The 23758-nt window shown below is 40.9% G+C and overlaps 1 protein-coding gene across 1 annotated transcript; it reads right to left on the bottom strand.

Moving 5' to 3' along the window:
- Nucleotides 1-3896: 3896 nt before the first annotated feature.
- On the bottom strand, nt 3897-23490 carry LOC116265586 (uncharacterized). Its single transcript, XM_031646292.2, has 8 exons — nt 23247-23490; nt 10482-23126; nt 10077-10292; nt 9651-9917; nt 9004-9151; nt 8781-8913; nt 4666-4751; nt 3897-4584 (listed from the first exon to the last, which is right to left on the bottom strand). Exons 3-8 carry the CDS (start codon nt 10278-10280, stop codon nt 4565-4567), a joined length of 858 nt encoding a protein of 285 aa, XP_031502152.1. The 5' UTR covers nt 10281-10292; nt 10482-23126; nt 23247-23490; the 3' UTR covers nt 3897-4564.
- Between the last annotated feature and the right edge of the window lie 268 nt (nt 23491-23758).

Below are 23758 nucleotides of genomic sequence, written 5' to 3'. Positions count from 1 at the left end.
CTATACCATTAATTCATAAGGGGATCTTGTCAAATTTAAAATAAGGTACTGGTTCAAAATATAAGAGACCGTAAAGTTCCTCCCCATAAATTGGCATGTGGTCCGGTCTTTAAAACATGTCATTCATGTATACAAAAGTTTTACTTTTCCTTTCAACTACTTCATTCAATTGTAGAGTTTTTGCACCATTAATTTGACAAAATATTCGGTCTACGTTAAATTCATTAGCAAAATATTTCCCCTATTGATCTGTCATCAACTTACTATTTGTGTTTTAGATCTACGTTGTGCTTTATATGGATCACAAATAACGCCTTGGAGTTTTAAACGGTGAGGTTTTTTTTTGTATAATACGGTGAGCTTAAAAAAAAAAACTAAAAATGGGGAGAAAATAAAAGAAGTGAGAAACTAATAACACAAACATCACAAAATAAGTAAATTTGCAACAAATAAAAATAGAAAATAAAAAAAATTATTTGGCATTAAAAAAACTGAAAAAAATAAAAAACACATTAAAAAGTGTTTTTTTGTTTTTAACATTTTTCAAAAAACACGTTTTTTAAAGTTTTAAATGGCCATTTAATTTATTGTTTTTTTCTCCTTTTTTTAAAAAAAGCGTGTTTTCTTAGACTATATGGATAAAAAAACAATTATAGTAACACTTCATGCTTGTAATTCATTACATCAACATAACAAAATTTTAAATAACCTTGTATAAAAATCATAACATTTCTGCTACCAATGGAAGAGTAAATGTAGTCTATATAGTAGTGAACTAGTTCGTGCAATTTTACCATTCCTTTTACCCTAAAGAAAAGAAATTAAGTATATATGCAAGTTTGCATTTAAGATTATCATCAAGTTTAATACAACAAGCAAACCAAGTTTATCCATATTATGGATGCTACGAAAAATTACATGACCTAATTTAAGATGTTAAATAATTGAAAGCCAACTATATGAGTAAAAGAAATAATATTATACTCATTTTGAACATGTCACTAGTGGAAAACCATTGCCTATAAAAGTTTTCTTAGTTATAGAAACAATTAAACCATTTCAAAACATTAATGCTACAAATTTAAGTTCTTTCAAAATTTTAGTGCAAAATGAATCTGGATTTGAAATTGGTTGCCGCATTCCCTTTGTTTTACACTTACCTTGCAGAAGAAGAACTTCACATAAAAAGAGATTATTTCTTTTTTCCAAAAAGAGATTATTTCCTTTGTCCCCTACATTATAGGACTTATAAAAAGAGATTATTTCCTTTCTCTAAAAAGAGATTATTTCCTTTCTCCCCTACATTATAGGACTTAAAACGGATTTTTGACGGAAGATACATGAACTATGGCTTTTGTGCATAGATATTTGTCCTTATTTATAGCAACCATGAAGCTTTGAGAAACAGTGACAAGTTTTTCTCAAGTCAGTGGACCTCATATCAGTCTCGTCTTTTCAGTTCCTTGTGTAATTGTCTTTTATCAAATCACAAATGTATGGTTTATATCAATTTTTTTCTGCGGCGTAGGATTTCAACTTTTTTTTCTAAAACTTTTCCCTTCTTTATTTGAAACCAGATTCACTTTCAGATTGATTTCTTTAAGACTTGAAATTAGATTTACTCCACTTTATTGTTTACATGATATTGTGTGTGTATATATACACACACACACATTTAATATTAGACAGCTGAATGCTAGAAGATAATGAACAATTCTCACCCTCAATCTTTTACAAATCCATAGAGAGAAAAAGGTGGTGGGGGGTTTTTTTTGTCATCTAGTGTTAGTCCAAACCTTCGTTTTCTTGTTTTTGTCTCAATTGTCGATCTGACAAATAGAAATGGCTAAAATTGTTCCTTATTCATCTATGATCTGAGTTTCTAACACCTACCAGTCTCTCTCTCTCTCTCCCCATAAGAGTTCAACACTGCCGTGTGCCCATGTTTTCAACGGCTAAAATTTTAAAATCTGTCACAAGAAAACAACCACTGAAATGCTATTAGCCATGATTTGTGATGTAATGATTGTTTACATTGGCTTTAATGACATTTATGGTCTTGTTAGCGTTGAATTTTAAATTTTGTCCATTTGGTGACTACCCATCACACAACAGAATTGACTGTTCCTATATATGAGAACTCAAATCTATCTAGAAGCACAACAAACCATTGATAAGCATCATGAACTGTTGCGAGACTATAAACCATTGCTTATGCTCCTGTGGTGGCTGTTTTCAACTACAATTTTTTATTTTTTAGCAATTTGGCATCGTCCAACATCCAATAGGTTTGAATTCCCATATAAACAAGATATTAAGCATAGAGGTAAGTTCAGAGGTGGCCTTCTTTAAAATTTCTTACAAATTTTAAAGCAACTCCGCAAATTTCTTACAAATTTTGCTTAGGATTTCAACCAAAATTAAATTCATTTTAATAAGGCAGCCAACCTTTCAGAAAGAATATTAAACTTACGAAGACTCGTGACACGACTTTTATAAAGTCATGCCGCTTTTCCATGAAAGGTGGTCTTCATAAAGTTTAAAATGTAAAGGCATGTACATTTAGAATTATATATTGTGACCAATATTCTTAATTTTTAAAAATCATAATATTTTCATTACTGTGTTTTAAAACCCGTGTATGCAAGTGGTGGAAGGAGTTGGAAGACCACATAAAAGACAAACAAGGTAAGGATTGTATGAGGGTATGGCCATGCTACTAGGTTTAGAGTTATTTATATTAAGTCCACCAATTAAAATCGAATCCATAATGAATTTTTTGGACCATTTAAACCAACTCCACGCTCACACCTGTATTGATAGGTACACACCCCCCATGTTCATGAAGAATCACGGCTCATTCTTCACCATCGCAAAAAAATGGAAACTACTTCAATTGATTCAACATTTCGAGTTAGTTTGCTGCCAAAGTATGCCAACAAAACTAGGATATTGAGCTTTTGACCTCAAATCCAACTCCTTGACCAAGCAGGTGGTGGTCAACACAATATATTAAACACATCCACATGCTCAGAAGCGCTCCATACTTTAAACTGAGCAGCCTGCCTTGAAAGAATTCCAAGTAAAAATTGGTCCCCCATTTAACAACAAATGTTCCTATACTGTAGCAACAACAGGATAATTGAATGATTAAGGCATTTGAGAAAAAACCAGAATATGCATCGTCAACATGTTTAGGATAATAAAATTCAACAAGCTCACATGAGTAAAGAAATCGATAGTTTATGTCACATACTTATGGAAAAACCAGAATATGCATGGTATAACGTCCATCCTACGGCTACCAAAATCCAACAAGCCCATATGAATAAAGAAATTAATAGTTTATGCCACCATCCCCAAGTGCAACAGTTGGGGCGTGCAGTCAACCCTTTGTGCCGCAAACAGAGTGTCATCGATATGCAAGTTCAAAGAAGTTCAAAGTTACCGATATACAAGTTCAACCCAATAATTTATGTCACCGATTATAAAGCCAGAGTAATTAAATCACTATCTGACGCTTAACCATTAGATATCGTAATTCAAAGTCACCACATTTTTCCATGAGTCCGCCTCTTCCCACATGGAATACCAACAATATCCATGCAATTGTTTCAGCAAGATGATACTTTCTCATCTAATGTTCTAGAGCCAAAAGTACCTGTTTACCAACTCTATTGAGTCTGGAACAAACAAAAAATTACTCCATAAACAATCACAAATATCAAACCACCAAGTAATCTGTAATAGCTGGTGATATATGCAATTTAGCTTCTAGTATTAGAGCATAAGAATCCCAATCCTTAGGCACAAGCCTCTTTACAATGAAATATGTCTCAAAATTCTCATATGTGCTCCCGCAACTTTGACATGAAACACTAAAATTTTGAGTTAAATGAAGAAAAGAGATCTCAACGATTACACTTGTAACTGGCATCTTTACAAGGAATAGAAACAAATTTCAAGAGGTCACGACATGCTCGGCCTGAACAGCAAAACTCTTCCACCTTCCCTGCTCCAAAGCCCAACATGAATACACCAAAATTTCATTGGCTACTAAAAGCCAAATTTTCTTACGATTCACAACAAAATACTATCTAGAACTTGTAGCTATACTGTACATACTTATTGATCGCAAATTCTTTTTGTGCCCCAGTGGAAAATGAAGCAGCTTCAATCAATATTATTTACTATCATAATATTTCCTGTATGAGATGATGTGGGGCACATCGGAATCTTCATTTCATTCACATGTGAACATGTTATCCAACCAAAGAAAAAGTGGATCTTCAATCATGGAATGCAATGAGATATCCATCAATAAATTTCGTTAAGGAAACCTCCATCCCCTTCCACCTGTAGGTAGTGCAGGTCTCCAGTTTCCAAGTGAATGACAATGGAACAAATGCTAATATGAGAATTGCTATGCATTTGGTTGCTGCATCAGCAACTTGGAGCAGATTGGCAGCAAATAGAAGTTGAATGGGACCTCTCCCTTTAGTTTACAACTTCATAAAATAGAACCTGTGGTTGCAGATGACCTTTTCGACACATAGCAAGAACATCATCCCAGCCGCCAATTACCTGCATGGTGAATCATTTTCATCAAAGAATCAGGACTAGAACACATTTACAGGAATGTGGAGCAGGAGATATCTAATTTACCTTCACGGTGGTACGTCATACATAATCCATCTATTGTGCTCATGACTATATGCAAAACAGTGATAATGTTGTCCATAATAGCATACCTGTAAATGAAACCCAAGATCAATAATGCTGGTGAAAAGAAAAAAAAATCAATGAGCATTGCATATCCATGTGTAATCAAAACATCGCTATCTCAACCTGTTTGCATGTGTGTGCAGAAGAGAAGATAAAGAGAGAGAGAGAGAGCGAGGGAGAGAGAGAGAGAGAGAGAGAGGGAGAGAGAGAGAGAGATGCACGTATATTTGATTGCATATCAATTTTTCTACTCTTCTAACTGAGAGAATGAATTTCCATGAACAAAGGGCAAGAAAGATCATTATTCCAGGGGAAGATTGGAAGGAATAAAAAGCTCCTCATTGGCCCCCAAGATCCCAAAGTATAACTAGAAATAGACTGACCTAGTAAGTCTCACCAAGATAATTACATACTGATATATGCATAGAATCATAAAAATTACCACTGGTTATCATCAGCAAAAGGAATGCATAAAATTAAAATTATTCAACGGTTCATGCTTTCATTATTCGTCCAAAAGTTACACATTGTTGCCAAGGTAACATTATATATATATCAATAATTAAAAGGAGAAAAGTTAAACTAAATTATGCGACGGAAATAATTGCCGAGTCGCTGACTATGGATGTAAAGCATATTAGCTCAATAATATGTGGCATGTTCTTAGCACATACAACAGTAACTTTTCCATTCCCAACGACTACAGGAGGAGAAGGCATAAATTGCCAAACAACACATTTCTGATAAATAGCTCCATAGCACCAACATCAGTGGCATATACCGGGGAATTGGTCAACCTGAGACGGACATATGGGAGATCAAGATAGAGACATCCAGGAAATTCACGTCTACATGCTGGATAGAGGTTGTGGGAATGATATCAGGTTATGAAGCACACAGACAAGAATTTCACCTCTCTCTCTCTCTCTCTCTCTCTCTCTCTCTATATATATATATATATATATATATATATATATATATATATATATATATATATATATATATATATATATTATGTGTGTGTGTGTGTGTGTGTGTGTGACAAGGGTACGCGGAATTGCCCCACGTACCCGCTCCGGTATGTGGGTATGGCCGAGCTTTGGATATGGCTCGAATCGGGTTTGTGTCAGGCCATATCCAAACCATAAAATTTGTTCGTTTTTATTCACGAACAAAAGTCGAGCTCTACAGCAGTGCTCGACTCACCTGCATTTTTTGCAGCCAAGCTCTACGGGAATGATGACTGGCGGGGATGAGGACGTCCGGCGACCCAAAGCGACTTCCAATGGTGTCCAGTGGCAGCCGGTGGCTACAACTTAGGATTTCATTTTCATGATTTTGGGTTTTTTTTTTATTTGGAGATGTTTTTGTTTGAAGATTGAATAGTAAAACTGTTGTTCTTTCATTTTTTTCGTGTTTTGTTTGATTTTATGTGCTTAGTGTTTATCTGTTGCTGGCTATTTTGGCTTTCTATCTATCGCTTCGCCTACCATTTATTTGTTTTTGTACTTGTCGAGTGCTGAAAATTATCTTCAATCTTCATCAACCAAACTGTTGCTGCCGAGTGCTGATCAGCCAAGCTTAGGCGCAAGCCTAAATGTCAACAACTTATTGACATGTTGTTATTATTGTGTATTGTTTTATTCCTTCAATTTTCTGTTCATTATATGTTTTTTGTTTCGCATTTTTTTATTTATTTTTAATGTAGTAGGACAATGAACTTAAAATTGTTAATTCAAGATTCAAAGAACCTTCTTCCATCAACATCTTATAATGTCGAAGAAGAGGAGGACGAGTTGGGCATCAACTAGAATGATGATAATAATAATGTTCTTATGATAAACAATGTTTTGTTTGAGACTTTTTTATGAGATTATAAGTGTGAACTAGTAATGGTTTTTTTTCAATTTTATCATTTTTGAGAATATAAAATTTGTTGTACCTGTGTACCCACAATTTTCAAACTTTCCGTGTTCTCGAACCCATACTGCCGTACACGAACCCACACCCATGTGACATAGTGTGTGTGCATATATATATATATATATATGTGTGTGTGTGTGTGTGTGTGTGTGTATAGTATATATACTTTTGTGTGCACCTTTATACATGTACAAGGTATATACACATTTCCACAGTATATTTATTTACATAATGTGTATATGTCTAGCAAACTTTTTCTTTTTTTTATGAGTTTTTCTTTTTTATTTCTTTATTTTTATGTATTTAGTTTAGTTTTTTCCTTTTCTTTGTCCTGCAGACGTTCTAACAATTAGATGTTCTATTTCGTTGTTTATTTATTTATTCTAGACAACTGACTAGACGCAACTTGTCCTTTTAAGGCCTTGAACGATCTGTGTCCAACTTTCAGTGTATACATGTACAGCAAACCTTCATTTAGCTTGTTATAATTTTTCTATTTTATTTCTTTATTTTTTTATGTACTTCCTTTTATGTATTTTTTCTTTTCTTGCTACAGTTGTTTTAGACATTAGAAGCTCCTAGCAGCTACAATTCTAGATTGTGGAAGCTCATTGGATGCCAGAACAGCCTCGCCTTGTAACCTATATGGAATTGTTTCACCCCCTCTAATAATATTGTCTTTTCAAAGCATTATTTCAAATATAGTTCTCATACTTTGTTTATTTCCTTTCTGTACTTTTGTGCACATTAAGAACATTGGAGCCTTTTCAGGGTTACCTATGTGCTGCTCTGATGTAGTTATTCATCCTAATTTACAACTAGAATTTACAAAATCACAACCATTTATAACCGTTATAGCCTGCACATCCTCGACAAAGGTATAGGTAACAGAAGTTAGGCATACTTAGCAGTCGGCATAACGGATGGCTCCCATAAGACTAGAACAGGAAGATGGCCGTGGTTATGCATATCATATATGAGAAACAGTCTGAACTTAGAGCCCAATCCATGCATTTCAAGCACAAATATCATCTACCATCTCAGAAATGAAGTAAAAAAACAATACTCCAACAATCAGCGCAGTAATGATGCAACTCAAACACTGACAGAGTAAAGAAAAGAAAGTTCCATAATAAGGAATCAAGATCATGATGAAACATAATAATCACAAATACAACATTGAATATTTAAAATAGAGACATAACTCCATATAAGGCTATCCTGCACAAATAGCATGCTATGTTAACATTGAGACATCCAGTCCCAAAACATGCATAACTTTTGAAACTCATAACAGTGCTCTGTGTTTGGAATTTGGAGTAGTCACATATGCCTGCAATATCCCAAAATTGTTGCCATTTTGAGTCAGCCAATAAGGCAGAAAAATATCCCACTACTTTAACATAACACCAAAAAAATGACAATGGTGCAATACCACTGCAAAACATATCCAAAGACATTCTCAATATTTTTTTTTAAACAAAGTCCCTTCTCATAAATTTTTGAATTTTTTTGTCCTCTTGTGTTTCAGGAAAGCACCTTTACTTGCTTATATTTTTGCGGAAAAACACTAGAAAATCCATTATTTCATAGCTCCTTTTGTGTTTACCATATTTTTATAGCATTAAAGCTTCCAAAACTTCTCCAACAATAAAAAGAAATCTTGAAAAAGAAACTTTCTGTCAAAAACTCTTTAGAGAAGACATTTGGTTTCTACTCTTTGAAGATAACAACGTACATATTTTACACATTTCATTCAATAATAACACTTAGATATAACAAAAAATAACTGATAGTTACAGCAACTGCAACACTCAAGTAGTAAAATATCCACATCATTTGTTAAATATCTAATCAATAAAGCAACAGGTTTTTGCTAAGTGTGGTGATAAACTTCACAGCTGTCCGTGAAGACATATGAGTTTGTTGAGCTCCATCTTCACTGATGCATTTTAGTAACACCACCTGAACTCTTACCTCCACAATAGATATTGATCAATTTTTTACAGATTTAATACTTTTACAGAGATGATTGAACAAGAAGCATTCATAGTTGACAATACAAGGTGAAAATGCAGCTGCAAGAAGGACATGGGACCAACTAATGGCCCTTGATTCTCATATGGACTTACCACTGAAACCAAACAGTGTCTGCTTCGATTGTCCAAATCTTGGTATATGACACCAATGCCAACTCGGTAGTGATTGCAGCCAACGTGGCTGATATATCATCAACGTTTTCAGAAGTAGTCTGCCAACCAAGAACTGAAAACACTCCAAGCCTTTATTACATTAGTAGGCTAAGAAAAACAAAAAATGATCTTGATCTGATAAACTTCTCAACTGAGGAATTACCAACTGTAAATATATGTGGAGGTGTTGAAAGAATATGATGAATGTAGTTCAGCTTCCCACAACCACCTGCCTCAGGGTCACACGCTAACTGATGATTCATGTCCACAAGCTTCAAAAGTTCATCAAAAGAACCATCTGTACAAGTTATCTGGAAAACAGATAGTCAGCCCAAGCCATCGTTATTAGAATCAGCCTGAATTGGCTGATTCAAATCAAATTGGTGGCAAACTTATGGGCCAAGAAGTGCCACATCTGTTTCTAAATGTTCTTAAAAAATTATCAGAATTTTCTTATTTTTATTTAATTTTTATGCTTTGATCCTTATCTACAAATAATAATTTCTTTACTATTTTCTGCCTATTCACAACTGGTTAAGCTGACTTGGTGAATCAGCCGATCTGCAAAATTGGCACCCGCAGCATCAGCAATTTAATTTGTAATATATAATATATATATATATATATATATATATATATATATATATATATATATATATATATATATATATGGCACTGGTCTAAGCATCTCACTAACCTGCATCATGTCTCTTACCAATAATTACCTATGACATGACCACAAAAATGTGATTATGCAGTTATGGCTTTCATGCAACCTAAACATACAACGTTTGAAGATATGGGGCATGCCTTCATTGTTCGCAGTGCATTGGCATTGATATTGTGAAAGAATGAAGTGTACTTTAAGTGACGTCTCTCCAGTCCACAACTGCAGCAGTGCATTTGTTCATAGACATCCATGCCAAAAAGCGAATGTGCAATACAAGAATTGTTTGTACAATCCCAGGAGCCCACACTGCTGCTTTCTTCTGATTCTGTGTCTGAAATATCTGTACAAGATTTGTGCAGGAAATCAAAGATTACTCCCAGTACTTCAAAAGCATCATTCATTTGTACCTGACAATTAACAAAAAGAGAAGCTTATGCTTCAACTAGAAATTAACTGTATGATAAAATGCAAGCAAAGAACAAAGTGCACAAATAACTAACTGTTATCGAGCACGAATTGCAAAGTGTGTGCAAACACCTTGATAAGCACAATACATGAAAAATTACCTCCTGAAAAAAGTTGCTCTCCGGATACAAATTGCTTAAAGCAATTCCCAAGCAGGCTGGAGAAATAGTCTCTCTTTGCATGTCAGTTGCTGCCGTGCTCATGGCATTGAAGATATCATACAAGGCACAGATGACACAAGGCTCTCCAACATGCATATGAACCGACTTTGAAATCATAAAGAACTCATCCCGGAACCGCCTCATGTGCCATAAGGACTAAATATAAAAGGCAAAAAAGGTAAACCGACTCAAGACTTGAACTGAAAATAGGAATAAGCAATAGCCACAAGAAAAATAACACACTCAAGCATCAGCTAACTAAATGCACATGGCACAGAGAGAATTTATTTGCAGATGGGCGAGGCCATAAACACTAAAACAGATAGAAGTAGAATTTGTGTTTACCTGTATAATGACATTCAGAAAGCAGTTGTATTCGCCAACTTCATTTTGCAAACTAGCACCCAATGTGTCTACTTGTGCAAGACATTGTCCATAATTCACTCATGATTAACCTTGTTATTAATTGTTTCTGTTGAAGCTCCTTTAGGTAACCTCCTAATTAGTTGCAGCCCATGTTTGGCTTGATAGGTCTCTAACAAGAATATAAGAAGCACAAAAGGCAAGCATGAGTACCTACCTGTTTACACAAAGACAACAGTTATGCAAGATAATATCTGCAGCAAATCTAACATCAAATAAAAACTAGCCAAGGCTCTCTTGTACAGCTTTTTGAAGGTCAGCTTGAAACCGTTCTTCATTGTCCTCCTCGGCATGAAGCTGCCTTAACGTTTTTGTGACAGCCTCTTTTGAACACGAATCGGCTAATTTAGAACCAAAAAAAAGAAATCTGATTCAAAACAAATTATAAACACAAAAGAGACATAAACTAACTAAAATACAAGCAAAATCATCAACGGGCATAGACAAGAAAAGTTGTTAAAGAAAGAGAGAACATTTTTTTGGAAAGTAATGCAACTAGAAAGTATGAATAAGAGGCCAAAGCTATGTCAGATGGGTGTAGGGTGCACTTGCAGGTTAAAAGAACTTGAGAAAAGATGCAACAAGGAATATATTGTTAAGAGATATTTGTTTTATTTTTTTGGATCTGATTATGAATTTCCAATTGATATATTGCATGTGTAGACACTATGTAGATACCCATTAAGCCATTTTCCTTTTTTATAGGTAATGAAACAAACCACCACCCCTCTCACTGAGGATGTATTATATTCCTGGCCCTTTCTTTCTCCCTTATTCTTTTCTTTGCAGCGAACATATTTTTGAGATCTCTTACATGGTATTGAAGCCAATCTGATCATAGGACCAGTTGCTTTTCCAAAAGGTGTCCCAAGAGATCTACTTTCTGTTTCTGATTTTTTTTTTCTGATCTCTTCGTCTTCAATTCTTATTTCCTTTCAGCATGATCTGTTATTTCTATGCACCTTCTGTTCTGCGCTAATTTCTGTGTCAGATCAAATCCCTCTATTTTCATTTGGGCCATCTTCACTTCTTCAGCCTCATACAATTTTTTTCAATTTACATTTTTCTCTTTTCACTTATTTCTTTCTGTTCTGTGCTCCACATTGTCTCAAAAATTACTGGCTGATTTCTTATCAGACTTTGATCAGAAATTGCCACTTTCCTTCAGGATCTGATTCAAGATCTTTGTGTCCTTTCGTTTTAAAAAAGTATTGAAACCCATATGCATGATCGTTTCATTCTCTGGTGTCAATAAAACCACAATATCTTTTAAAGATCAGTTTTTTGTTTAAATCATTGTCACAAATATCGTTCTCAGGAAATATCGGTGAAGTTTTTCTCAGGTATCTTTTGGTGAAATTTTTCTCGGGAAAAATCTCGACAAATTTAAAATTAAAAAATTCTAAAAATAGAGAAAAGTAATGAAAATGAAGCTAACAATCACCAATGAAGTGACGAAATCAGCAAAAAATCACAAAAAAGATTGCAAATTTTCATTTTTGAAAGATTTTCTCGTTTTTAAATTTTAATTGTTTTTTCTTGTAAATATCGTCAGTTTTCAAAAATCTCACAAAATCTGTGATATTGTTTAAATAAGTCTATACTGGATGACTTCCTGGATGCATCGATATATACTTCAGGTGTTGCCTGTCTCCTGAAACAGTAAATAAAGCACATAAGTTCCTAAAAGTAACTCCCATACATGCGGTCAAAAAAGTGCATTTATAACATTGACTGCCTAATGCACAAGCTTGAGAACACTGTCACTCAACTCGATCCGCAGCAACCTGTGTCGAACCTACCAGCCAAGGTTGTTGACCCTCTGCAGTCTAGTGAGGATAGCACCCTGTAGATCAGCAAGAGCAGCCAGCAAACCAACTGCTGACTGCCCATTCCGGTACCTTCCACTTGGTGCCTTACTCGCAAAGAAAGACAGAAAGGTTTCCAGCAAGGCCTATGCTTTTTACGCGTAACAAGATGGGAGCTTGGGCATGAGTGTGGGCAGATCAATGGCCTCAAGGGAGACGACAGACCAGTCGCCATTCCGATGCTGCTGAAGGAGCAAGAGCATGACAGAAGGAACTCCAATCAGACTGCTATCTATATAACGGCAGAAAAGAAAGCAGCCAAAAATGTGCTCTTCATTGTGGCATTAACACCCAACGCTAAAGAACTGAGTAAGAGGAGATATCTCGGCATCAAGGAGTAGTAATACTCGTTGATGCTAAGGCTGCCCAAGACGTCTGCAAGCCACATGCTGCTCAGCAAAGGGATAGCATAGGAGGACCCTTCGGTGCTGCCTACAAGGATGGGGAAGACTGCGTATTAGGCCAACTGCTCCATACAAGTCTCGTCATCTTTATTGGGGGCTTAACTCGTCCAAAGTTCGACAGCCCATGGCTGGGACCAATGTTACCTGTATCGTACGATACACATATCGTATAGGTCAAAGAAACCTATACGTTACGCTTGCGATACGGGGAAAAAACTATAAAGGGGCCCAATGGCCACTTTTTTGCATGATCTTTTAAAAACCTACGCTCTTCTCTCTCTCTTTTCTTGTTTATAAACACTGCGAGACATGGGAGGGAGAGATTTTCCCAATTCGCATCAAGCTTTGCCGGTAAAGAAGCTTTCTTCCTTGTAGTGGGAAGTTGGGAACGGTGGGAGGCTTGGAGAAAAGAGGGTTTTTTGGTGTCTAACACCAAGAAGGTAAGAAATAACTCATTTTCGCTATTGAAGCATTCATTTCTCTTATTTTCTAAATTTGTTTGTATGTTTTTACTTATTTTGTGAAGATATAATGTCAGTTCATGCATGGCATTGGTGTACAAGGGTGAATCCCAAAGATAGGTTAAAAGTTAGGTGCAATTTTTGTAAACAAATCATATCAGGAGGAGGGATCTCTCGCTTTAAACATGATATAGGTGGTACGCACAGCGATGTGGCTCAATGCAGTGGCTTTCAAGAGAACCCATTGCCACCCTACGTCAAACACCAATGTTTGGAGCTTATTAACGTCGTGAAAGCAAATAGGATTGAAAAGAAAATGCAAGATGCAGATGTTAGATATGGGACCCATATGAAGAGGAAGGAAGGGAAGATGAAGATGTTGAGCTCGAAGAAGAAGATGTTGGTGTTAGTTTGGGAACAACTAATTTTTTGCTTATTTTTTCTGATTTTTTATGTTCTTTTTCTATTTTTCTGATTTTTTTAATATTTTTTAAAAATTAGAAAATTAAATTTACGATACACTATGCTACATTTACGATACATTATGATACGACATATAGGTCGGCTCGACCGATACGCGATACGCTACACCTTTTACAGCATTGGCTGGGACTGCTCGATAGGGATTACGCCCACCTTGACAGAACTAAGAAAATCCTTAAGGAGGAAGATGAAGACATGGTCATCTATGCCTTACAGCCCTGCAGCCAAGCTGAGAACGTCGAGAGCTTAGTTATGGTTGATTCCGACCAAGGAGTAGTAGCCTCCGACAGAAGAAAAACCAAAGGAAAGGAACCGGCGTCCAGGCTAAGGGAAGTGACCAGCCCACAGCTAAATGAGCAAGGTCATCTCAGGCCGAGAGGAAGAAAATCCTCAACCAAGGAGGACAGCTTATGTCCGGGCACCCGCAACCATCACAGTCAACGAGGTTCGTTGGAGGACATCAAACGCGGCATCACCAACCTCCAACACACATACCACTTAGCGTGCATTCTTCCATAAATGTGTTGCAGCAGCCTAGGAATTCTTCCATAAATGTGTTGCAGCAGCCTAGGAGGGGTGGCTGGACCTTTCCCAGTCACAACAAATGGTGGCTGAACCTCAGGCGTAATCAGTTCTCTATCCTTGAGCAGGAAGACAAAGGCGATGGCCTGCAAGCTGCCAACTGGACACAAAGAAGAGGACAGAGGTGAGTCTGTTACCCTTCCTCTCAGTCAACCAGCAGAGTTGAAGGCATCCTTGTGCTCCTCGACGAGGTCATGTCCTACCGATGCAGCCGAGTTCATCTCGTCAAGAACGCCCTCTACCGAAGCACTCCATGCACAAGGGTACATAGGCACAATAGGAGTGGTGGTGCTTATCGATGGCGAGGCTGCTCACAGCCTCATCAGCCATCAAGTGGCTCACATGGTCGGTGGTAAAAGCAACTACTGCCCCTCTTGTTCTACGGACGTAGGGGACAGCACCCAAAGACCCTTTTGTGCAGCATTCAAGAATCTGGAAATTAGGGTGCAGACCAAATGTGGTGCTTGGCCGTCCATGGTTCGAGTCACTCAACAATGTCTCTCTCGACCTACTTGAAGGGTCCGTCCAATTTCCTAAAGCCAACGGAGGGACAGCCACTATCTTCACCTCAGAATATCACAGCCAAGGAATCAAAGCCTCAAGTATGCTGCAAACTGACTCTTGCGGCAAGAGGATTGCTTCCGACAGGAAAAAATCGGTTGGTCCAGACCAGGTGGGTGTGAAACAGAAGGCAGAACTGTGGCCTAACTTCGGGACCATCAAGGGCAGCTGTTGCGGTTGGAGGACACCTTTGGCTGAGCCTGACCGGCTGAACAAAATCCCCTGCCCTCCAACCAAACAGCAAGGTACCCTTCCAGAATCTCAGGCCACCAGTCAAAAGAAGAAGGCTGGACCACCCTTAGATATGATACTAGATGGCTTAACCTCGTCCAAGGCAGCTGAATGAGGGTGAACAGCATACCGCACGAGCTGGAACAGGTTCAGCAAGAAGACATACCCAAGTACTACCCCCCTCTACTTGCAATCTGTTATGCGAGGACACCACCGGCAGGGGCAGGTTTCAGATGACCAGCATGGGGCACGAGTTAGAAGAAGCTCAAGGTAGAAGCATGCATGGTGCAAACCGAACCAAAGAGTTGTCAAGGGAGAACTTCCTCGGTAAGGACAATGTTCGCTTGGTTCAAACAGGGCTGGTGCAAACTGAACCAAAGAGCTTACATCCTCCGCAGCATAGGGTGAGGCAGCATCATTACGGCTGGGGGGAGAAGCAGGGACATCATCTTTGGGACCCCGATGGAAGGAAGCACCACTTAAGGGAGTGCTCGCCGTCATGGTGGCAGGCGATACTCCAAGGAGCCTGAGGGCAGGCTCCATTTTAAGAGGGGTGGATCTGATTCGATCCTACCCTCGTCCGGCCATGATGGAGCGGCAGCAACGACAGTGCGGGCAAAGGGAGGCATGGCTGCGAGGCCATCACTGCCGGGCCAGGCAAGGGCAGCCTCTTGTTTCATTTTCCAAAGGGCCTCTCGGTTGATAGGGAGGTTAACAATGGGCCGGCATCAGGCCAGGGATCGGTTTGATGCAAGAATCCAGCTACAGGCGAGCTACAGGTCTTGAGCAACCTGCAACTTTGGCCAACGATAGTCAAAGTCGACCTAGCACTCGGCCAGGTGCAACCAAGGTGAACTCAGCCTTGTTCGGTTGAGTGAAGCTCGTTCAACACGAGTTCTAGGCGAGACACTTTCCTCTTGTGATGCAGGACACAGTTGCATGACACAGCCAACACATCTCCAAGCGGGACACGTCCTTGTGTATCGCGGGGTCCTTGTGTATGGCGGGTCACTGGGCGACACAAGCCTCATAGACATGGGTCTGGAACATATACCTCGGGCTGGGTTTGGGTAGTCCATAAATCCAAAGCCTGGGCCCGCACTTTCTTTTTGAGTTGGATCGATGTAATGGGTCGGGCTTAGTCCTGGACCCGACTTATAATCTGTATCACCCGATTTTTGTATGGAACTCGGGATGAGACGTCGGGTGAGGTGATTAAACGGTCGACCAAACCGGTTCGACCATTCAGCTTCTAGCACGAGGAGGAAGATGGCATATGACAGCTTCCAACCTCCGGCGACCTGCTCCAAGCGACAGCACGGTTCCGGTGTGCGGCGGTGTGGGTTCCCGACGTGAGACAATGGACAATCGGCAGCCAGGCGACATCATTCGGTCGGACGACAACATTTTTCGGTCTGCAGAAGGCAGGCAGCCCTCTCCTCTGCAAAACCCTCTTCTCGCTGAGTTTTCAGGCAGCTTTTGATCATCTTGTATCCTTTCGGATTTCTGTAACAACAGAAGGTATCGCCGGCACCCAAATCGCTGACGATCTCGATCTTTAGCTCAATGAAGTGTTAGTTTTTCTTCTTCCCTCAAATGCTCCAAAATTCCGATGTGTTTCTCGTTCGTTGTGGTGCATCGTTCGTGTAATCCGACAAAAATAGTTTCCATGATTTCTAGCAACATGGATGTTCCCGGTGACCCCAGCAGCTCCGAACACCCACTCATCCCTTCGGGTAAGCTTAGCGATGGCACGACGAGTTTGCCGGTGGTGATAAACCCCACCTCGACCATAAGCCTCGACCAGCTGTTCTGGCAGACAATAAACCACATAACAACGAAAGAAAGAAGCTGCATTTTTTGTGATTCTTCCCATCTCCGGTGATAGCAGTAACTCCAACCACCTCACGCCCCTCCTGGTAGGTTTTTTTGTGGATCTCAGAGCCTACCAGTGATGTTAATCACCGCCCGATGCAACGAGGACTCCACCTTGTTGACCCCTCACGGTGACAGGTCTCTTTAACAGCAGGAAGCATTGTTTAGCGGCTCGTCGGTGACAGATCTGGGGCTCTTTCGTTCTCCTAGTGCTAAGGCTTAATCCTCAGCGTGCTACGGTTCCAACGAGCCCAAGCTCAACCAGAGCTGACCGGAATCTCTAGATTCTCGGCCGCCTCCCCTTGCTGTGATTTCTTCTTCAGCGTAAGGAGCAGGCCGACTGACCACCGTCTCACACATTCAAAAATTCAGAGTCATCTCCTCGATCATTCGCTCACCTCGAGATTGCCAAAGAAGCATCGTCTTGGAGTCCACTTTCCAATGCACCGGTGCTCGACGGGATCCAGCATCAGAGTTGGCTAGAATCCGATGATTTCTCCTTGCCTATTGGCAGCCTTTGCTGAAGCTCAGTCCGCGCATGGAACAGCCCGACAATTACTACTTCCAACTTTGAAAAATCAGTGTTGATTCCACAAACCCCCTTTTGTCGAGAAATAGGACATGCAGCATCGCCTGTGAGTCACGCTTCCAACGCACCAGTGCTCGACCGGAGCTACTGTCAGAGCCGGATGAAATCGAAGCTTTTCCGGTCCCTTGTTTTTAAGACTGCAGACCCTGTTGCGGCAAAACGTATCTCTGTTCAAAGGGCCATAACTTCGGATTCCGCTGCCGAAAATCCAAAAGAGTGGGCTCATCATCTTCCTTACTTCCTCACGGTTCAAACAAACCATAGTATGAGGAAATCCGACCAGAGATCCAAAATCTATCCTCGAGATAGGCAGGGCGACAAGACTTCCGACTGTTAATTTCAAAAATTCAGCGTTGGCTCCACCAACGTCCTCTCATCGTAAAATCAGACGTGTAGCATCTTCTGGGAGTTGCGCTTCCATCGCACCAGAGCTCGACTGGAGAAGTAGCCGGAGTTGGTAGGAACAACAGGTTTTCTGGCCGCATGTTTCTAAGACTGTTGTTCCCGCAACAACAGAATATAGCCCTGCTCAACGGGCCATATCTTTGGATCCCGACATTGGGTAATCACAAGAGTGGGCTCTTCATTTCACTAACATGCGTGCGATGCTAGCGAGCCATAGAACAAGCTAATTGGAGCTGCAAGCACGAATCTGTAGAGTGGCCAAGTTGTCCCTGTCCTTCGATAGGCCCCTGATGCAAAACCTGCGACAGCCACGGAACAGTCACTATTCCATGGCCGTTGCCGCTCTTCCCACCCTCAGCTTCACTCTCTCATTGGTTTCTTGTCGTATCTGACGCCTCCATGAATCCAACAAACCGAGGCGCGACCATATCCGAGTTCTGTGGAGGAAGATCCAGCCCTCAGAAGTCGACTCTGTTCTACGGTTGTAACAGTCGCAACAGGAAGCTGAGGGGCGCTCGCGAGGTGTGCACAGTCATCTAAAACGGTAGATCAACCCCGTTGGACGATCCGAGCCCCGTGAGCCAATCCGCTCCTTTTCCTGTTGTAAATCTCATCCTATCTTGTAATGAACTATTATTGTCGTGTGAGGTTGGGCGAGGGAGAAATCTATAACCAGTCGGGTGACGTTGTAAGGCTAGGGTCTTATCTGGCCGGGCATTGCTCTATATCAAGGAATTAACCTCCCTTGTAAAAATGGTAATAGGATTCTGGTAGCTGTCTTCCGAAGGTGATCCAGGGTGGTAGCATCTGCTCGGCAAGCCTCGGCAGCACCTCGGCCATGTGGGTCACAACAGTGGTGGTATCAGAGCCACCTCGGAATACATCCATCTACAGCGCCCATTTGTTCAGATAAAGTCCGGGGAAGTGATCTCAGTATTGTCTGGGGTTACAGACCTCGGTTTGGCCTGAGATTTCTCATATGGAATGGTCTCATAACTATTGAAGAAAACTAGCATGGCGGTTTCTTCTGTCAATACGATATGAAAACCTCTGCATTTTCCTAAAGGATCCAACTGACTGGTGCAGCAAACAGAGTAAACCGGTGCGGTGGCCGTAGCAAAAAAAAAATGATGAGCAGTACAGAAAGGAGCTGGACGAAAATAAGGCGCTGCTGATCCAATGGAAAAGGGCGGTCAATCCAAGCTAAGATGATCACCCTTGGGAGCACGAGCAACCGCAGGAGTGGAGCTCTTTGGAGTACCAGCTGCAAGAAGAGAGAAGCTGCCTTCAGCAAACCACAAAGGTGAACCCAAGACAGAACCTTCCGACTACCACAAGCTCGTATGGAGACCCTACCCGGAGTAAGGGGGAGGGGCAGGCGACAGGCCGGTTTTAGCAAACTGAAGAAAAGTTGCGCCATTCGGTGTACGACTTCTGCGGTTGGCGAGATGAGTCTGTCACTCTCATTGAAGGCAGACATAGTGCTGACGAGGAATTGAGTACCAAACAGGATCACCCCGCGGCTAAGTCCTACAATGGCCACAGTCGCCCTCATTCGTTCGCTCGTGAGTATGAATTAGAAAGCTCTCAGACCTGGGAGGAACCTGAAATCGACAGAGGATGCTATAGACTATAGAAACATATGTTACTGTCCCCATGAGAAAGGCTCTGCCTATCCTCCAGCAAACCACAGGTCTGGGTCAACCCACAACAGAGGAGAACCCTGGTTGAACGAAGGCCGCAGCCACACTAACTCTATAGACTACGGCAAAGAAGGCTGGAGTGCAGCATATGACCATGGCAAGGGGGATAAGACGCGCCCCAATATGCACCAGGAGTGGGCCAGCAGGATGAAGTCGGCCAGCGCCACTCGGCCCGTGTTTCCAACGACGGGCATAGGAGCTCTGCTCGACATGAGGGCAGACACTGTGCTACCGAGGATTGGCAGTGCTCGGCCCAGGACGTGAAGTCAGAGGTCAGCTGCGACTACTGGCGCACAAAGGAGCAGGACACAGCATAGACACCAGTAGGACTTCGGCACTGGACGACTGGCGACAAGGAGGAATTCTGGTCTCGCTGGTACTCGAGCAGGGAGAGCCGGACCAACCAGGACCAAGCCGTTTGCCACGACCAATGTGGTGCAGGGACTGACCATCAGGTGTCTTTCGGCAACGAAGGTCTGGCCCAGTCAAATATTGGTTGGCAGCATGAAGCTACACCAACACCGCAGATTCCACCTTCTACAGCCAGAATGCATGGGGGAGGCGCACGGTGGAAAGCCATGACAGGGAGCAGCAGGGTGAGTTTTGGCAATCTAGACAACCCCTTGTTTATGCACCTTTCTTGGCTGATCGGCTGCAAACAGGGAGCTCCCCAAGGCTGAAATTCCCATCAAGCCAGCATTGGAGAGAACGGAACCTTGGGCAGAATTTGAGGGTGGTGACGTAGTGGACTCTCTGACACGCTCAAAGCATGAAGCTGCCAGGACAAAGGAACTGGACTCACGCCCGGCAGGACAGAGCACCTTTGTAGCCCATGATGCACTCCAGTGGATCTAGTAGAATTTGGTGGCTGGATATGTTAAAATCTAAACTGTTTCTCTTCCCCTTACTTGACCCGAATTGATGTGGTTTGTTAAGTTGTGGACTAGTCGTCCTCTTTGGCTACCTCAACAGTCTTGGCCCATCTGTTCGCCTCACGCCGGTTGCCCCCTTACCTTGGTCTGAGGTGGTTCTCTCAAAACTCAAGGCATTCATGATGGGGCCGTTGGTTAACGGTCACCCTTTCACCCTCCTCCTCAAGGATCCTACTAATTCTTTCAAGGAAGTCGAAGGAATCTTTGCTGAGTCGCTTTAGCCGAGGGCTGTCAAGTATCAAGTTCAACGCCTGGTCCCCATCCAACGAAAATAAACAGGCTTGCATGGAGCTATCGACCCTGCACCCAATTTTCCCAATGTCTATAGGCAGTGCAGAAGGGCCCTCCTGTGTTGACCCCCATTCGAACCACCTGCTGACTCAAGATGGCTTGAGCAGACCCGCCCGCCCTCAACGAGCCAAACTTTTCCAGCAATGCCGACATATCCTTTTACATTCACCGCAGTTGTTGGATTTTCCTTGGCTGGCATTGTGCTCACAGTCGGGCACAAAACGGAGATGGAGAGTGTGGGCTGCCCGGAGTTTGCCTTTAACAGGGCTGGTTGTGCAAGGGAAGAGGTAACAATCACATCTCTGCCCTTCTCCTTTGGCAGCTCCGAAAGAGCCACTGGTTCGGCTTCTTTTAGCAGGTCGTCGACTGCTTACACTCATGTAGCTGCCCCGATTTGGCTACGCATGTGAAGCACTGGTCGTGCTTGAAACGTACTCGCCTTTCCTTAGGAGTCAAGTGCTGTAATGACTGGTTGAGGGCATTCCTTGGGTCCAATGGTGGCAGAATGCCCTCCTCGGTTGGTATGCAGTCGCTGGCCCTGGCTAGTGTGGGCAACATCGACTACATTTTTTGCTTGAAGAGACCAACCTACAATTCCAGCCAGGGTCATTCTTGAACGGCTCAAAATCATGTCAAATTGCTGAATAAATGTGATATCAACAATAATTGTAGCAATAGCTATTAATGAAAAAAAACTTACATCAAACAAAGCCAACTTGTTCTTTGCTCACTAACAAATCACAGTATTATCATGTCAGAGAGGCATTGTGATCACCACTGATTAATTCAACATTACAAACAGCACCAATATATGGCTAGAACGCTGGATGCACATGATGTACTTAATAGGCAGCCAAGTTGGAGAAGAGAAAAACCAAGTAAGAACAAGACTGTCGTAAGTTAATGTGGGAAATACATAATAACATAATGGAGAATGCAGACAAGAAGGAAATGAACTTCCAAATTTACATGAATCGCTGAACATGTCCTGCTTGCAAGATACACCCACAATGATTTCATTTGAAAGCAGAGGCTAGAGAGTAAATAAGTAATTAGTTTGGAAAAAAAGAAATTAACATTAACACTAGAAGAAAAAACAGTTATTTATGACCAACTTAACCATAAAATGCTTAATCATGTGCATATATTTCTAATAGAAGCACTAAATTAGCATGTCCTAGAGGAATAAGTAAACAGCATGGAAAGCAGCACTTTCAAAATATGGAAAGGAAATGGGCCACAATGCTATTGAAAGACAACCTGCTACAGCACAAGGTTATGTTGTGATCAGAAATCTACTAATAAGTTATCACAACCCATCATACAACAAACATAAAGAAGACAATATGAAATGGCATGCCTAAGAGTGGATCATTAGAAAAACACATGCCATTCACTTTGATGAAACCTAAAACCAATACCCTGCCCCATACCACATCCTATCAACCATGTCAATAGAAGCATGCTTCAAGAATCTTGACCTCATGTAGCCCAAGAGCCAAATCAGGCCAAAACAAACATCAAACATAATGCTCTCGTGCTTTCAATCAGAAAAAGTGGCTACCAAAGGAAAGACATTCACTGCAAAGGTATGAAGTATGAACTACATGCATCTCTTTGATCTCTCTATCACAAAAACCAATCTCGACACAACAGCTACTGAAACTGAACGAAGGGGCCGTATGCTGGAAACAAGGGAGGCCATTGGTGATTGAGGAGGTGGATGTAGCACCCTCTTTGCCATGGGAGGTCAGAATCAAGATCATATGATGCACCGACATCTCCTTCCCAACTCTGCCTTTAACAATCTTTTCCTTCCCCCTTCCCATCTCTGGGATATTTAACCCTATGATGCACTTGTCATACACAGAAGCACTAAGGAAAATGGAGGGACGAAGAATGAAGAAGTCAAACTCATCTCAATCCAACTTTTAAACAAATTCGACCATGTCCAAGTTTCCAAACAGTGGGAGCCTAAAAGTTAAAAATGCATCACTAAAAACACTCAGAATTAATGCTACAAATATGATGGAACCCAAGCTGGTTGGTGGATATTGCAGGTGATGACCGACTTGATGGGAAAGGGTGCAGACTATTGCGTTCAGTGTGTGGGGCTTGCCTCCCTCATGTCGATGCCTATAGAAAGTTGTCGTGTGCTACTCTTTCTCTCTCACCCGCTGGCCTGTATAAAGACAAGCAAGCTGAAATCAACAAGCATGTCACAAGCAACTGCACTACCTAGTGCTAATTTATCAACATGTAAGCATCAGTTTTATGAAGAATGGATGAGCGTGGTACTTACCATGCACAACCAAAGTAAACATGTTAGGCACGCCAGTAAAAAAAAATTGCTGCATCATGTAATCCAGAATCAGATCAGACGTTAGAATTTCTCAATAAGAGAAATTTTATTTATTCGTTATATAAGAAATGGGTGCTCTCATAAGTACATTGTTTAAATTAAAGCAAGTAATGTTTTCTCTTTCATCTGCAATACTTATAAGGTATTAAATAATTCATCATCTTTGAAGTAAAAATTGTTAATAACGGCTAAGCAAATTTTCTATCTGCACAACCAAGGCAAAACAGATTTTGGCCAGAAAAAAAAAAGATTTTTGCTGTTTTTATTTTTATTTTTGACATGATCTTTGTGGATACTATATACTAGTCTATTTTGCCCAAAAACTTATGCTTCACTATCCATTTCACAAGCTTAGCGCATCGCTTCACCTTGGCGCACTGGACAACATTGTATAATACTGTGAATTGCTGGCTGAAATTTGAAGTACAACCAAATCAATGAAATTGGGCAAC

Source organism: Nymphaea colorata, chromosome 12, assembly GCF_008831285.2.
Source record: "Nymphaea colorata isolate Beijing-Zhang1983 chromosome 12, ASM883128v2, whole genome shotgun sequence".
Taxonomy (NCBI): Eukaryota; Viridiplantae; Streptophyta; class Magnoliopsida; order Nymphaeales; family Nymphaeaceae; genus Nymphaea; species Nymphaea colorata.
This window is presented reverse-complemented; position numbering and strand designations above follow the sequence as displayed.